At 42.7% G+C, this 17,258-nt stretch overlaps 3 protein-coding genes and 1 pseudogene across 3 annotated transcripts in view; 3 read left to right on the forward strand and 1 right to left on the reverse strand.

The window, feature by feature from the left end:
* LOC110543651 (small proline-rich protein 2D-like) overlaps positions 1-17,258 on the forward strand; it is a 169,324-nt gene that overhangs the window by 11,196 nt on the left and 140,870 nt on the right. The window lies entirely within an intron of this gene.
* Positions 1-17,258, forward strand: part of LOC110543077 (small proline-rich protein 2D) — a 144,618-nt gene that overhangs the window by 11,190 nt on the left and 116,170 nt on the right. The gene's annotated exons all lie outside the window — the stretch shown is intronic.
* The window catches only part of LOC110566726 (small proline-rich protein 2F-like), a 207,167-nt pseudogene that overhangs the window by 11,163 nt on the left and 178,746 nt on the right, over positions 1-17,258 (forward strand).
* Lelp1 (late cornified envelope like proline rich 1) lies at positions 587-949 on the reverse strand. The gene has a single exon (XM_021660323.1). It carries the CDS (start codon positions 947-949, stop codon positions 587-589), a length of 363 nt encoding a protein of 120 aa, XP_021515998.1.

Genomic DNA, 17,258 nt, shown 5'->3' on the forward strand with positions numbered 1-17,258 from the left:
AGTCCTCATGTTGTGGAGACCCCAACCATAACATTATCTTGTTGCTACTTCCTAATTGTAATTTTGCTGCTGTTATGAATCATAATGGAAATATCTGATATGTGCCTTCCCCGCAAGAGGCAGTCTGGCAAGAGTCCCTCTGCGTAAGTGCTATGCAGCAGGACTAATGTCAGATTGGTAGAATGTTGATTCTTGAATTTTTCTGGACGCTTAACCAATGTCCTGTTTCTCTCTCTCTCATGCTCTCTCTGTGTCTGTCTCTCTCCTGCCTTGTTTCCTGGGTTACATACTTTACCACTCATACATTGCTCTAGCAGGGCTTGACTTTCTCTGGAAAGGCACCTTCCCTAAGTGACAGGCAGAGCCTGTGGGGTACTTAATGATCTCACTGTGAGGGATTGCTTCTTGGCATAGTGCTGTGTAACAACCACCACAAAAGAAAGCAAATCCCCCGAGGCTGCAGAAGTCTTGCACAGCAGAGGAACCCATTTACTTGTCAGTTCCTGGTTTCACTTCCAGCCCCACAACGTTGTAGGTGGTCATGGAGTTCAGTGGCAGTGGGGCTGGTGTTGCTGCCCATGGCGCTTCAGTCTGGGGGTGGGCATGGAGAGGGACAGTTGGGAGAGCAGGGGTTAAAACAAATGTAGGAGCATGGTGGTGAACACGGCGAGGGACATTGCGGTGAACAAGGTGAGGGACACTGCGGTGAACAAGGTGAGGGACACTGCAGGAAACAAATAGTGGGACACTGCGAGGGACATGGAGGACATGGGGGACACTTTGGTGGTGGTGGGCACTTTTCCTGTGGACACTTGTCAGGACAGAGTTTCAGCAGCTTCTTTAGACAGCTGGGATGGCATTTGGTCTCACACCTCTGTTCACATTTGGAATCACATTTCTTGGGTGCAACCTTGGGGTCACTGGACTTTTTCTTATCATTACTCGACATTTCTTCAGTGGAAATATAGGCCTGAGAGGAAATGAGAGAGTGTCATTGAGGAACAATTCATGGGCTTCTTCCTGCCAGCATATTCTGTTCTCAAGAAGTTCTCCGTGTGTTCAAGCTCTAGATGATCTCAATCTCAATAAGAATTGTCCTTCTTTGTGGACTTAGGGTATCTCTGCTCTGATTTCCTTTTACCCTGTTTCCTCCATTCTAGACTGTATGCATGTGTTTCTAGGGTCCTGGGATGTCCTAACAACCATAAACCTGTAATTTCAGTGTTCTTGGTTTTTTTTTTTTTGTGACTCCACGTGTTTAACATAACCCATGTAAGCCATTATTTCAAGGAGTCAGTAATTTTGAGTACATTGCTAAGAACATCTGTGGTTCAGCAGAATCCTGACAGGCCTCCTCTCTTCCCTCTGGAGATAGTTTGTAAGTAGGCTTTAGAACTGCAGGTATATCTGTGAGTTTTTTCCTGAGCCACCCACTCTTGAAAATTGCTTTCTTCTCTGCTGGACAATGGCAGGGAAGACAATTGAGACTAATCTCAGTCCCATGGGCCATTCTGGAATGCCTCCCCCACCTCCTTGCCCTCAGGGAATTATCAGCTCTGCCAAACAGTCAGGGAAAGGGAAGAAATCAGGACAGAAGAGATTAAGTAGGAAATCTAATTTCTGAAGTTATGAATGTTAGAAGCATGAAATATGATTCCCAGAAGAGAATTCCTTTTCTGATGAGTTTTGCCTTGATGTAGGTCTTTCTTTCTCTATGGAAAATCTGACTTCTAGATTTGGACAGGGTTATTTTTGTTTGTTTTGTTTTTTTAACAATACTCGGAGTTGGCTTTAGTTGATATGCCTTTGATTTTATTTAATAATAAAAAGTAAAACTCTATGAAATGTCGTTTAAAAATCAGTCTGACTCTCTAGGGACGCAGCTCTTCAAATGGAACTCTAAAATGGGTAATGTTCACTTTAGTCCTTGCTACTGAAAATAATAAGAACCTTCCACAGAACAAAACCCTCCTAGCCCTACTCGGTGCTGGGGTTGATGCAGCCATTGTTAGGACAGAAGATGCACAAGAGCAGCCTTCACTGTTGTCTGGATGCAACTCACCCCTTTTTGTTGGTAGTGAAACTGACAAGCAGTCGAGTGAAGTGGATGTAGGGCTGTGCTTGGGAAGGTGGACTTTCCCTCTGGTTCCTCTGCTGTGCTCTGAGGAAGCTGGGGGTGGGTTGGGGGCCAGCTCCATTTATGACATCATTACAGCATCATGAGTAGTGAATGTTGGGTGACTCCAGGACTTCTAACTCAGTTCAAGTCCTGGACACGAGAATTTAGCTATGGTTATTCAACTTTCAGCTGAATCTTCTTTCTTCTGCTCCTTCAAATTCAGTCTTGGGAGAATCAGCCTACTATGGAGGCTCCTGGGCTCAAAGAGCAGAAGGCTTATGGCTGTTGGGAGTGGAAAAGCTGGCTAACTGTTCGACTATGGTCTGTTTTCTCCTTAGACTCCAAAAGTTGTTTTTCCTTCACCTTTCTGGAAAGTTCACTGCATCAGTCACTTCCATTCATTTTCCTTGATTTTATAAATATGAGATTCTGAAATATCTTTTATCATCTCATACTTGCTAGCCCAACTGCAAAGATTATTTTAGCAGATTTTTCAGTGTCTCTATATAAATTTTCTCTCTCCCTCTGTGTCTCTCTCTGTCCTCTTTCTCCCTTTGTCTCTCTCTGTTTCTCTGTATGCATGTGTGTATGTGTGTGTATATATGTGTGTGTGTGTATGTGTGTTCATGGTAGGATGTTAGTAATTACTCTCGCATTCAGGGAGTAGTTGCCTCTTGATATTCAAAGTTAATGCTCTGCATTTTACGTTGTGAATCTAACACTGCCGACTACTCTTGACTGATCCGGTTAACATCAGATCCTGCTGTACGAAAAGGATCCTTTCTGGCTTTGTCATTGGTCTGGCCTGGGAGGCTTCTAGTTGGAAGTGAGACACATCTGAGGGGCAGTGGGATGCTGGTAGGAAAAGTAGTAAATGAAGTTCATCGGAGACAGGGCTTAATTCCAGGCCCAGGAAGCTCATCTTGCCAGCCACTCAGTGAGGTATCACACGTGGCTGTTTTTAAAATATTTTATTTTTTTATCTTTTTTGCATGCTTGAGTGTTTTGCATGCATCTATCTATATGGACTGCATGTATAGCTAGTGTCCACAGAGGCCGGAGAGGTCATCAGAATACCTGGACTAGAGGTTGCAAGCTGCCATGTGTGTGCTAGGAACTGAACCCAGCTTTTCTGTAAGAGAAACCAGTGCTCTTAACCACTGAGCCATCACTCAAGTGCCATGGGAACTCTTTATTAAAACTTTGGTATGATCATACCTAAGGTGCTGAAATCCTGACAACAGAAACTGAAGAATCATGTTTGCATTGGAGGGATTGGTGTTTGAGTTTGAGAACCCTGTGTTTTCAGGGGCTCCTTTTCAGTGATCATTGGAAACTTGGCTTTGGCTTGTTCTACTGGGCTAACCTGAGGTCTTGACTTTATTTTAATCCAAAAGTCTTTATTGAGTGGATGAACATGACTTTGTCCAGAGACAGGATTGAGGGAGAAGAAAGAAAATGGACGGGGAGTGGAGAGAATTATAATTCACAAAGAATGAACGAGTGAATAAAGCCATAAACAATTAATCCAAACATGCCTAATGAGAAGAGGGAGGTAGAAGCATTTAAATATTTGGGATAATTTTTATTAGAGACATGATCTTGGTGTAAACCAGTCATTTTATTTCCTCTACAATTTGTCATAAGCTATTTCCCCAAAGCTGTTCCCACCTCCATTTGGGAACACTTGCTGTTCAGTTCTAGGCAAAGCTTCCAATGTGGATATGGAGAAGGCAAGTCATTTTCAAAGTCAGAGCCAAAGTTATGACTTTTCTAACCACTGTAATCTTCCTCCTTTGTCCTTTCCTCCCTTTCATATTGCTCAAAAAAGTTATCTAGTGAACTTAAAACATAGCACAATCTACCCATCTGCTCAGCCCTTGAAACCTTCCTCCCTTTCTGAAGTTCGGCATTTCCACTGTGTTGCATTTGGTACCCTTGCACCTCACACTGGGCTCCAGTTTTGTGGGCAACTGGATGGCAACAGTTACTAATGAGATGACACATAGGGTGCCTCTTAGGTACCTGGGTCTCAGGAGAGCGTCTGCAAGGGGTGATGAGTAGGTGCCATAGTCTAGCCAAGATCAGTGGTTAAGAGTTGGCAGGGCCTTGGTGTCAGATTCCTTGCTTCAAATCCTGTTTTCATCCCTTATTTCCCTAATGTCCCCCTAATAATTTACTTATCCAGTCTATGTCTCAATTCTATTACCTACAAAATGACATAACAGCCCTTATTTAGGAGAACATGTAACTTAGCTTTAGTGTAAGATTCATTTCTAAGTATAAAACCTACACTTTCACCGTTGCAAACCCCCACTGTTCTCAGGGTTGTAAAGGTCAGAGACACATCAGGAGAAGTCGGTTGGTGTCTCTGCACTTGCTGCCACTGTACTGCCTGGCTTCTTCATGCCTTGGCTTTCTTGATCTCTCTGTGTGTCTATTTTTCTATTTTCCTCTCTTTCCTCCCTCCCCCTCCTCCTCCCTCCCCTTCTTCCCTCTCTCCTGTCTCCTTTCCCATCTTCTATATGTGTGTTCCATGTTTGTGTATATACACAGGTCTTTTCAGGTTTGTGTGTGTGTATGTTTATAGAGATGTGAAGTGTTTGCTGTCATTCCTCAGGCATAGGCACTATCTTCCCTCCAATCTCCTCCTCTCTTGTCCTTTCCACCCCTCCCTTGCCCTCTTATTCCTCTTCTTTCTTTCTTTCAAGACAAGATGTTGCACTGGGCAGCAAGCCCCAGTAATCCATCACTCTCAGTTTTCCTAACACAATGGGATTAAAACTGTTAAATGTGTCACTGTGCCACTATGCCCAGTTTTTTTTTTTTAAATGTTGATTCTGAGTATTGAATTCAGGTCCTCTTCATGCTTGTGAAACAAACACTATCATCTGAGCCATCTCCCCAAGTCCCGTGTCTCCATTTCTACTTGTTTCTCATTTCTGACCTTGGCCCTGAAGCGCACCTTTTCAGCTGTATACTTTCCTTGAATATTTCTCCATGTTGTTATTTTCTGTCTTCCAGCTAAATATCTTGGTGATCTTCCCAGCAAGATTAACTATTTCAATGTCAATATTAAAACATAATTTATGTTTTGAGTAGAGACAGTCCCTATCAATGTCATTAATAGACAATAGTAATTTAGGCATGAAGGCTCAGATGGCTGGGAGAGATGTCTCAGTAACAGTGCTTGTTCCACAAAGTATGAAGATGGGAGTTTGAATCGTTAGGCTGTTCCCATAGCCCTGACAGGAGAGGGGCAGGTGGACCCTGAGATTTTGTTGTCTAGCCCTCCGGTGGAAGTGCTGAGCTTCAGCTTCAGTGAGAGACTCTTCTTCAAGGCAAAAGGGCCAAGAGGGATGGAGGAGGACACCTGATATGTTGTAGCCTCTGAATTTACATGCGTAGGTATCAACACCACACACACACACACACACACACACACACACACGCACACATCCAGACCCCTCCATGGTTCCACTGTGTGTACCAGAAGGTCATGGAGATTATAATAATTGGCAACTTTAGCTAGGATTTTCTTGTATAGCTTTGGCAAAGTCTTTCCATCTTTTTTTTGTTTTACCTTGTTCTTTGAGAATTTTATACATCTATATAATATATTCTAGTCATGTTCTCCTGGGATTCCCTTACCAACTACCTCTGGATCCCTTTTCCATATCCTCCACCCCAGCTCCTCAAAGCTCCTCATCTAGGGATGGGGCTTATGAATAAGCTTTCTCCTCCTTGTGCTGAGACTTTGGCTGACTTGATCTTGTACATGTGTTGTACACACAGCCATAGCTGCTTGACTTGAGTGCTATGTCCTGAAGACACTGTTTTGCTCTGGTCCTCGGTCTTTCCTACTCTTCTCTTTCTTCTGAGCCTTGGGGCAGGAAGTGTGTGATTCAGATGTCTCATTTAGGGCAGATTATTTTACAGACACTTATTATCTACACTTTGACAAGTTGTGAGTATCTGTATTAACTATTGTCCACTGCAGAAAGAAAGTCCTTCTCTGACAAGGACTGAGAGCTGCACTATGAGTATAGAGAAATATTTAGAAGGTAATTTGGCACTACCCCAATTCAGCAAAATAATAGGTTTTTTCCCCCAGGGTCTGCGAGTTACCAATCAGTTTCCAGTTGCAGGAATGAATGGGCAACATCTTGTTGAGTCATTAGCGAATAGGGTTTCATGAAAACCACCAAATAAGTCTATAGAAGTGAGTATATACCATGTGTGTCTTTCTGCTCCTGGGATACCTCACTCAGGATGATCTTTTCTAGATCCTACCATTTGCCTGCAGATTTCATGATTTCCTTGTTTTTAATTGCTGAGTAGTATTCCATTGTGTAAATGTACCACAATTTCTGTACCCATTCCTCCACTGATGGACATCTGGGTTGTTTCCAGTTTCTGGCTATTACTAATAAAGCTGCTACAAACATGGTTGAGCAAATGTCCTTGTTGTGTACTTGAGCATCTTTTGGATATATGCCTAGGAGTGCTATAGCTGGATCTTGAGGAAGCACTATTCCTAATTGTCTGAGAAAGGATAAACATACTAAAATATATGCACCTAAAGAAGATAAACAAGAAAGAGGACCCGGGGTAAGATGATCAACCCTCACTTAGAAAGACAAATGGGATGGACATGGGAAGTAGGAGAAGACAAGTAACAGGACAGGAGCCTACTGCAAAGGGCCTCTGAAAGACTCTACCTAGCAGTGCATCAAAGCAGATGCGGAGACCCATGGCCAAACTTTTGGCAGAGTGCAGGGAATCATATGATAAAAGGGGGAGGTAGTATGACTGGGAGAGGACAGGAGCTCCACAGGGACAAAATATATCAGGGCACGGGGGTCCTCTATGAGACTGTTTTCTCCAACCAAGGACCATGTATGGATATAACCTAGAACCCCTACTCAGATATAGCCCATGGTAGCTCATTGTCCAAGTGGGTTTCCCTAGTAAGGGGAGCAGGAACTATTTCTGACATGAACTCAATGACTGGCTCCTTTACCTCCCCTGCCCCCTCCGAGGGAGGAACAGCTTTGCTAGGTCACAGAGGAGGACATGGCAGCCAGTCCTGAAGATACCAGATAGGCTAGGGTCAGATGGAAGGGGAGGAGGACCTCCCCTATCAGTGGACTTAGAAAGGGACAAGGAGGAGATGAAGGAGGGAGGGTGGGGTTGTGAGGGAATGAGGGTGGGGGCTATGGCTGGGATACAAAGTAAATAACCTGTGATTAATATAAAAAAAAAATAAAAAAATAAAAATACTAAAAAAAAAAAAAAAAAAAAAAAGAAAACCACCAAACACCACACACTATTGCCAAGGCTATTGGTTGCTCTTTACAACAACAATCAGGCTGTGTTGTGGAAGACATGTTATTTGAACATGGAGAAGTTGAGCTGTTGCCTTAACTAGAAGCTTTACCACCATTGACTAGCATTCATAATGCTGCAAAGTATTCTGCATGCTACTGGAGGAGATAAAAGCAGTTATTATAACCCATCTGTAACCCTGTGACCTACATCAGTGACTTGGGTGCAAGGCATACTAATGCAATAGTGGCACAAATGTTATAGGATTAATCAAACACTTTCAGATTGGATTTAAGGTTCATTTTATAAGATGTAACACAAGTTCAATACTGGTAAAGTTGCCAAGAAGCTAATAAGTCAGGAGCCTAGGGGAAAACCTATCTCTACTATCATTCTGCTGAAGGGGCATAGTAATAAAGTGACTATTTATTACACACTGCTGTACCCAAAGATCAGTGCCACATTCACCCCATATTAGAGAATCTTCTTCTTGTAACACATGGCAACTAATACAGCATCCACAACTGAACAGTGGGAGAGTGAGAGACTTTGGAGCACTCAGTCTGGAAAGAGATGTTTTCATCAGACAACTTACCTCAAGGCTGATAGATGTATGTAGAAAGGAGGCAGAAAGATTGTAAATGCAAAGCTGATGATGATTCTAAGGAAACTGTCTTCTAGACACACCAGGGCTGATATACATATGAATTCACAAAGACTGTGGCAGCATACACAAGGCCTAAACAGGAAATGGATGTGGGGTTTCATCTAGAACGAAGACATTATTGCAATTAAAATCTGATAGCAGAGAGAAAATCAATTTTCACTAACGAAATGTCACTGGGAATATCAAATAATTCTAGGGAAGGCCTCATGCTCATGCCTTCCCTCATGCCTTCCCCAGTATTAGTAGGCCAACACACACACAAAAAAATGTTTGTGTTTTGTTTTGTTTTGTTTTGTTTTTTCAATGCAGTTTATTCAGGAACCTTGAACAATCATCTGACCCTGGGTAAAGCCAGCCCACAGCTTGTATAGCCTCTGGGTAGCCAACCCCAGCGTGCCACGTGGGCAATGCAGATAGGTCCACATACATGGAAGCAAGCCAGATCCTCAGCCTTAGCCAAATGTGGAGTTGTTTGTGACAGAGAGCACTCACCATCGGGAAGGTGGAAGGCGGAAACCAGCTCCATCTTTCAGGCGCGGCATTACACAGCTCTCTACAGTTCCCCCTTTTTGTTTTGGACGCATCAGGCAAGAGTAGAGGTCTGATCTCTGATATTAGAAATAAATTGGGACTTTGTACCGATGTTCATTTAGGTGTCATCCACCCAAAGAGCATCAGACCCGTCCGATACCTTTTTCTCAGAGGCGGGACCTGGGGCATCAACCCGCATGCAATCAGACTTGCTCTTTTCTGGGTCGAAAGCGGCTGACCCTGAGTGCAGTGCTTAGCCTCGCATCCTGAGCATAACATTTTAGCTTTTTATGGTAGCCAACCATGCTTGGGGAGACTGTCCTGCTTCAATGGCTGTAAAGGCCTGAATGATCATGGCTGCATTACGCTGTTGTGAGACTCTAATCTTGCATTTACACCACAGGCAAACCAAGGAGACCAACACCAGAAGGCCTGCTAACGCTCCCATGCCCACCCATTCCTTCAGATGATTCATGGCTGCAGCAATCCATGGTGATAATCCTGTGGCTAGTCCTGCATCCACTCTGGTAGAATTTACTGTGATAATGGCCACTCTCAGCTGCTCCATCGTAGTATCGAATTCTCCAGTCCAATTACCTAAAATATAGCTAGACAATTGTTTAGACAGATTTGCAGCACAGGAAAAATTCTCATGTTGTATGCTAGTGACACAAAGTCCAGCATACTTTCATTGGCAGCCAGGTTGAGCGATTTGCCATAGGGTATCAATTTGCTCCTGCATGAGGTCAATCCTCTGATTGAACACCATCAAACCTCCTTTTAGTTGAGTATTAATTCCTTTTTGTACATCTAAGGCATGAGCTACATTGGCTAAATGATTATTCAGGGTCTGAGCAGTCTGCACAGTATGACTCATGGCTAATGCTGTGGTGGTAGCTCCAACAGCCGCCAATGAGATGGCAGTAACAGTGGCGGCTGTAGTTCCAAGATCCCTTTTCTGTCTGAAGAGAGTCATAGCGTGAGGGGCATCAACGGGTACAGGCACCCAGCGAGGCATGCGAGTAACCAGGACATACCTAAATTCACTAGCATTCCAGCATTGGGCAAAAAAGCAAGTATCATCACCACAATTACTTGGCTCTATCTGGCTAATAATGAATAAAAATGGGGGATATAAACAAACAGGTGTGGGCTTATAGGAAATATTATGAGAAGCCTTAACCCCCTCGTTGGAACATCCTGCATCAGTTCTAGAACTAGCAGTGGTGGTGTCCGAGGTCTGAGAAGGTTCAGGAGACCATTGCCCCCAGGGGCAAGACGTGCTCCATGTAAATTGACTTAACTCCATGTTTTCCTCTACTTTTGAAAGTCATTTAAGGTTCTTAAATTATTTTTTCCCTTTTTTAAAAATTTTTCCTCAATTACACTTTATTCATTCTGCATCCCCCTATAAGCCCCTCCCTCCTCCCCTCCCAATTCCACCCTCCCTCCTCCCTCTGCATGCATGACACTCCCCAAGTCCACTGATAGGGGAGGTTCTCCTTTCTGATCTTAGTCCATCAGTTCACATCAAAAGTGGCTGCATTGTCCTCTACTATGGCCTAGTAAGGCTGCTCCCTCCCAGGGGGAGGTAATCAAAGAGCAGGCCAATCAGATTATGTCAGAGGCAGTCCCTCTTCACATTACTATGTAACCCAATTGGACTCTGAACTGCCCTGGGCTACATCTGTGCAGGGGTTCTGGGTTATCTCCAAGAATAGACCTTGGTTGGAGTATGAGTCTCTGGGAGGTTCCCTGTGTTCAAATTTTCTTGTTCTGTTGCTCTCCTTGTGGAGACCCTGTCCTCTCCAGCTCTTATTATTTCCCAGTTCTTACATAAAATTCCATTCGCTCTGCCCAACAGTTGCCCATCAGGCTCAGCATCTGCTTTGATAGTCTGTAGGCCAGAGGGTTTCAGAGGCCCTCTGTGGTAGGTTCCTAGGTTGTTTCCTGTTTTCTTCTTCTGATGTCCATCCTCTTTGCCTTTCCCGGATGGGGATTGGACATTTTAGTTAGGGTCCTCTCTGTTGCTTAGTTTCTTTAGATGCACAGGTTATAGTGGGTTTGTCCTATGTTGTATGTCTATATGAGTGAGTATATACCATGTGTGTCTTTGCTTCTGGGACAACTCACTCAGGATGATCCTTTCCAGATCCCACCATTTACCTGCAAATTTCATGATTTCCTTATTTTTTATTGCTGAGTAATATTCCATTGTGTAGATGTACCACAATTTCTGCATCCATTCTTCAGTTGAGGGGCATCTGGGTTGTTTCCAGCTTCTGGCTATTACAAATAAAGCTGCTACAAACATGGTTGAGCAAATGTCCTTTTTTGTGTACTTGAGCCTCTTTTGGATATATGCCTAGGAGTGGTATGGCTGGATCATGGGGAAGTACTATTCCTAGTTGTCTGAGAAAGCGCCAGATTGATTTCCAGAGTGGTTGTACAAGTTTACATTCACACCAGCAGTGGAGAAGGGTTCCCCTTTCTCCACAACCTCTCCAGCATGTGTTGTCACTTGAGTTTTTGATCTTGGCCATTCTCATGGGTGTAAGGTGAAATCTCAGGGTTGTTTTGATTTGCATTTCCCTAATGGCTAGTGAGGTTGAGCATTTCTTTAAGTGCTTCTCTGCCATTCAGTATTCCTCTACAGAGAATTCTCTGTTTAGCTCTGTTCCCCATTTTTTAAGTGGATTACTTGGTTTGCTGCTTTTCAGCTTCGTTAGTTCTTTATATATACTGGATATGAGTCCTCTATCAGATAAAGGGTTGGTGAAGATTCTTTCCCAATCTGTACACAGTCGCTTTGTTTTCATGATGGTCTCCTTTGCTTTACAGAAGCTTTTCAGTTTCATGAGGACCCATTTATTGATTGTTGCTCTTAGAGCCTGTGCTGTTGGTGTTCTGTTCAGGAAGTTTTCTCCTATACCAATGAGTTCTAGGGTATTCCCCACTTTTTTTTCTAGACGATTTAATGTGTCAGGTTTTATGTTGAGGTCTTTGATCCACTTGGACTTCAGTTTTGTGCAAGGTGATAAGTATGGTTCTATTTTCATTTTTCTACACGTAGACATCCAGTTGGACCAGCACCATTTGTTGAAGATGCTATCTTTTTTCCATTGTATGGTTTTGGCGCCTTTGTCAAAGATCAGGTGTCCATAAGTGTGTGGGTTTATTTCTGGGTCCTCTGTTCAGTTCCATTGATCCACTATTCTGTTTGTATGCCAGTACCATGCAGCTTTTAAAATTGTTGCTCTATAGTACAACTTAAGATCAGGGATGGAGATACCTCCAGAAGATCTTTTATTGTAGAGGATTGTTTTAGCAATTCTGGGTTTCTTGTTATTCCATATGAAGTTGAGAATTTTTCTTTCCAGGTCTGTAAAGAATTGTGTGGTAATTTGATGGGAATTACATTGAATCTGTAGATTGCTTTTGGTAAAATGGCCATTTTTACTATGTTAATCCTGCCAAGCCATGAACATGGGAGATCTTTCCATCTTCTCATATCTTCTTCTAATTCTTTCTTCAGAGACTTGAAATTTTTTTCATACAAATCTTTGACTTCCTTGGTTAGGGTTACTCCGAGGTACCTTATGTCATTTGTGGCTATTGTGAAGGGTGTTGTTTCCCTAATTTCTTTCTCAGCCCTTTTGTCTTTTGTATACAGGAGGGCTACTGATTTTTTTGAGTTAATTTTGTATCCGGCCACTTTGCTGAAGGTGTTTATCAGCTGTAGGAGTTCCCTGGTAGAGTTTTTGGGGTCACTCAGGTATACTATCATATCATCTGCAAATAGTGATAGTTTGACTTCTTCCTTTCCAATTTGTATCCCCTTGATCTCCTTCAACTGTCTTATTGCTCTAGCAAGGACTTCCAGAACTATGTTGAAGAGATATGGAGAGAGTGGGCAGCCTTGTCTTGTCCCTGATTTCAGTGGGATTGATTTAAGTTTTTCTCCATTCAGTTTGATGTTGGCTATAGGTTTGCTGTATATTGCCTTTACTATGTTTAGATATGTGCCTTGTATCCCTGATCTCTCCAATACTTTAAACATGAATGGATGTTGGATTTTGTCAAATGCTTTTTCAGCATCTAGGGAGATTATCATGTGGTTTTTTTCTTTCAGTTTGTTAATATGGTGGATCACATTAATGGATTTCCGTATATTAAACCACCCCTGCATACCTGGGATGAAGCCTACTTGGTCATGGTGGATGATATCTTTGATGTGTTCTTGTATTTGGTTTGTGAGTATTTTGTTGAGTATTTTTGCATCAATGTTCATAAGGGAGATTGGCCTGAAGTTCTCTTTTTTTGTTGGGTCTTTGTGAGGTTTAGGTACCAAGGTGACTGTGGCTTCATAGAATGAGTTTGGAAATGTTGCTTCTGTTTCAATTTTGTGGAATAGTTTGAAGAGAACTGGAGTTAGCTCTTTTTTGAATGTTTGGTAGAATTCTGCGCTGAAACCATCAGGTCCTGGGCTTTTTTTGGATGGGAGACTTTCGATGACTGCTTCTATTTCCTTGGGGGATATAGGACTATTTAATTGATTTACCTGGTCCTGTTTTAGCTTTGGTAAGTGGAATCGATCAAGAAAATTGTCCATTTCATTTAAATTTTCAAATTTTGTGGCATATAGACTTTTGAAGTAAGTCCTAATGATTGTTTGGATTTCCTCAGTGTCTGTAGTTATGTCCCCCTTTTCATTTCTGATTTTGTTGATTTGGATGGTGTCTTGCTGCCTTTTAGTTAGCTTGGCTAAGGGTTTGTCTATCTTGTTGATTTTCTCAAAGAACCAGCTCTTGGTTTCATTGATTCTTTGAATTGTTTTATTTGTTTCTAATTGATTGATTTCAGCCCTGAGTTTGATTATTTCCAGCCGTCTGCTCCTTCTTGGTGTGTCTGCTTCTTCTTTTTCTAGGGTTTTTAAGTGAGCCATTAAGTTGCTTGAATGAGCTGTCTCAAATTTCTTCTTGAAGGCACTTAGTGCTATGAACTTTCCTCTTAGCACTGCTTTCATTGTGTCCCACAAGTTGGGTATGTTGTATCTTCATTTTCATTGAGTTCTAGGAAGATTTTAATTTCTTTCTTTATTTCTTCCCTGACCCAGCTGTCTTTTAGTAGCAAGTTGTTCAGTTTCCATGTATGTGTAGGCTTTTTGCTATTTTTGTTGTTACTGAGGTCCAGCTTTATTCCATGGTGATCAGACAGGATACAAGGGATTATTTCAATCTTCTTGTATCTGTTGAGGCTTGCTTTGTGACCAACTATGTGGTCTATTTTGGAGAAGGTTCCATGAGGTGCTTATAAGAAGGTAAATTCTTTTGTGTTTGGGTGTAAGGTTCTCTAAATGTCTGTTAGGTCCATTTGATTCATGACCTCTGTTAGAGATATTGTTTCTTTGTTTAATTTCTGTTTAGTTGACCTGTCCTTTGTTGAGAGTGGGGTGTTGAAGTCTCCCACTATTAGTGTGTGGCGATCTATGTGTGGTTTAAGTTTTATCAATGTTTCTTTCACAAATGCGGGTGCCCTTGTATTTGGGGCATAGATGTTCAGGATTGTGATGTCTTCTTGGTGGAATTTTCCCTTGATGAGTATGAAGTGTCCTTCCCCATCTCTTCTGATTAATTTTGGTTGAAAGACTATTTTATCAGATATTAGAATGGCTACTCCTGCTTGCTTCTTGCATCCATTTGCTTGAAAAGCCGTCTTCCATCCCTTTACCCTCAGGCAATGTCTATCTTTGGGACTTAGGTGTATTTCTTGTATACAACAGATTGCTGGGTTTTGTTTACGCATCCATTCTGTTAGTCTGTGTCTTTTTATTGGAGAATTAAGTCCATTGATATTGAGAGAGATTAATGACCAGTGGCTGTTAGGTCCTTTGAATTTGATGTTGGCTGTGGTATACGGTTGTGTGCTTGGTTGGTTTTTGTTTTACTGTAGTGGGGTTATTTATTTTCTGTGTTTTCTTGAATGTAGCTAGCTTTCTTGGGTTGTATTTTCCCTTCCAGTGTCTTCTGTAATGCTGGATTTGTTTGTAGGTATTGTTGAAATTTGTTTTTGTCATTGAATATCTTGTTTTCTCCGTCTATGAGGACTGAGAGTTTTGCAGGGTATAGTAGCCTGGGCTGACATCTGTGTTCTCTTAGGGTCTGCATGATATCAGTCCAGGCCCTTCTGGCTTTCATAGTCTCTGTTGAAAAGTCAGGTGTGATTCTAATGGGTTTGCCATTATATGTTACTTGGCCTTTTTCTCTTGCAGCTTTTAGTATTTTTTCTTTTTTCTGTATACTTACAGCTTTGATTATTATGTGGCGGGAGGATTTTCTTTTCTTGTCTAATTTATTGGGTGTTCTATCGGCCTCTTGTATTCTTATTGGTCTCTCCTTTAAGTTGGGGAAATTTTCTTCAATGATTTTGTTGAAAATATTTTCTGGGCCTTGGTTCAGGGAATCTTCTTTTTCCTCTATTCGTATTATTCTTAGGTTTTGTCTTTTTATGCTATCTTGAATTTCTTTTGCGGTCTGTGTCAGGAATTTTTTAGATTTAACATTTTCTTTGACAGATACATCTACTTCTTCCATTGTGTCTTCCACACCTGAGATTCATTCTTCCATTTCTTGTAGCCTATTGATTATGCTAACCTCTGTAGTTCCTGCTTTCTTCCCTAAGTTCTTTCTCTCCCCAATTTCTTCCATTTGTGTTTTTTTTTTTTTTAAATTTTTCCAATTTTATCTTCAGGTCTTGAGCTATTTTGTTGGTTTCCTTCACCTGTCTGACTGTATTTTCATGTTTTTCCGTCAATTCCTTCAGCTGTTTGTTTGAACAATCCACTGTTTCTTTTATTTCATTCAGTGATTTAAGCATTTCCTCTCTAAAGGCCACAGACTGTTTGGCTGCAGCTTCCCGTATTTCTTCACGGATGGCCATAATCTACTTGTCTTTAATTTCCTCCATTTCTTTATGGATAGCCATGATCTGTTTGTTTTTATCTTCCTCTAATTCTTTTTGTATTTTATTTGTTTCCTCTGTTATCTTCTTCATGAGCATAGATGTTAGGTCATCTCCTTGAATTTCATTTATGCTGGGGTGTCTAAGGCTATTTGCCCCTGGATAACTGGGTTCTGGAGATGCCATATTGCTCTGGCTTTTGTTGGTTGAACTTTTATGCTGTCCTCTACCCATTGGGCTATCTTAGTTGTTTGAATTTAGTTTCTGGTTGTTCCTGGACTCTTGTAGTGGAGAGAATCCCTTTGGCAGGAAGATGGTTTTTCCTGAAGGAAGCCTTTCCAGCTTTTTGGTTATAGTCACTGGATGTCCGGTGTTTTTCAGGAGTTGCTACAGCTCACCTCAGGCATAGAGACCTGGGTAGTAACTGTGGTCCTTATTAGTCGAGAGGGCTCTCCTCTCACTGGGAGAAGTCCTGGAGACAGCTGCCCTCCTTCTGGGTTTCTTGCTGTAAATTTAGTGATCAACTGCTGTAACCTGTGTGTCCCGTGGTTTGGTCGGTTTTGTTAGGGATAACTGGTTGCCCCTTGGAGCAGTATCTGGGGGGTTGATCTCAGGGCTCCCGGTCTTTTGTAGGTCTGAGGTTGGGGCTCTGTGCCCCAGAACCCAAGAGGTAATCTGTGGCGGGTGAGTACTGCTCTGGTGTCTTGGGGCGCACAGTTCTGCCTGTAAGGTGTATTTGGTACAATGCAGGCCTCTGGGCTGGTGGAGCGTGCGCCCGCCTGCTAGTCTGCGGGAGCTGAGTTTCTGATCACTCTGTGCTCCCTGTTTGGGCCCAGATCTGTGATGACTGGGCGTACTCACCTGTCTGCGATCTGCAGTCTGCTAGACTTTCCCTAGGTGACCCCAACAGCATGGTTTCTTCCTTCCCTGTGGGGTCCTCTCTGGACAGGGGTTCCCAGTCCCTGTTGTACTGGTGCGCGCAGCTTGTCTGTACCGCTGAGCTGAGCGCGCAGCTCTCTGCGTGGCAGGAGCTCAGTTGTGTTGGCGGTGGGTACCCGCCATCCTAGAGATCTTCTGGGGAAAGACTGGGTGACCGTGATCAGTCTGGCAACTTTGCTTCCCAGTGGGGTCCCCCCGCGACTGGGACTCCCAGCCTCAGGCACCCTTGTGCTCATGGATCAGCCTGGGAAAGTGATTGGGACACGGATGCTTGCGGCTCCAGCCCGGAGACACAAAGCCTGCGTTACCCGGGATTTCTTCCGGGTTCTGGCTGGGTAGCCGTGAGTGGACCCGACCAATTCCCACACCGTGGGAGCCTCCCCTCACCTGGGAAACACGATTGATGTAGTTTCAGGGCCCAGAGTTCAGTCTCCTGGTCTCTGCACGGCGAGTGCTGTCCTGCTTCTCAAATGCGGTGCTCTACCGGCGCCGCCATCTTGGCTCCTCCCTTGTTTGTGTTTTTTAGTGTACTTTTTTGTCTTATCTTTTGGTTTTCATTTTCATTTTTGTGCTTTATTTGTGTTTTGTGCTTGTGTTTTTGTGTTGATTTTTTTAAGATCAACATTTTTATTTTTTAAATTAAATTATTATTATTTTTAATATTAGTTACAGTTTATTAACTTTGTATCCCAGCTGTAGCCTGCTCCCTCATTC

This window comes from Meriones unguiculatus, chromosome 10 (assembly GCF_030254825.1).
Source record: "Meriones unguiculatus strain TT.TT164.6M chromosome 10, Bangor_MerUng_6.1, whole genome shotgun sequence".
Lineage (NCBI taxonomy): Eukaryota > Metazoa > Chordata > Mammalia > Rodentia > Muridae > Meriones > Meriones unguiculatus.

Excerpts from the sequence above, each read along its gene's own strand:
- Lelp1 (XM_021660323.1), bottom strand. The coding sequence starts at position 949 with ATGTCGAGTAATGATAAGAAAAAGTCCAGTGACCCCAAGGTTGCACCC.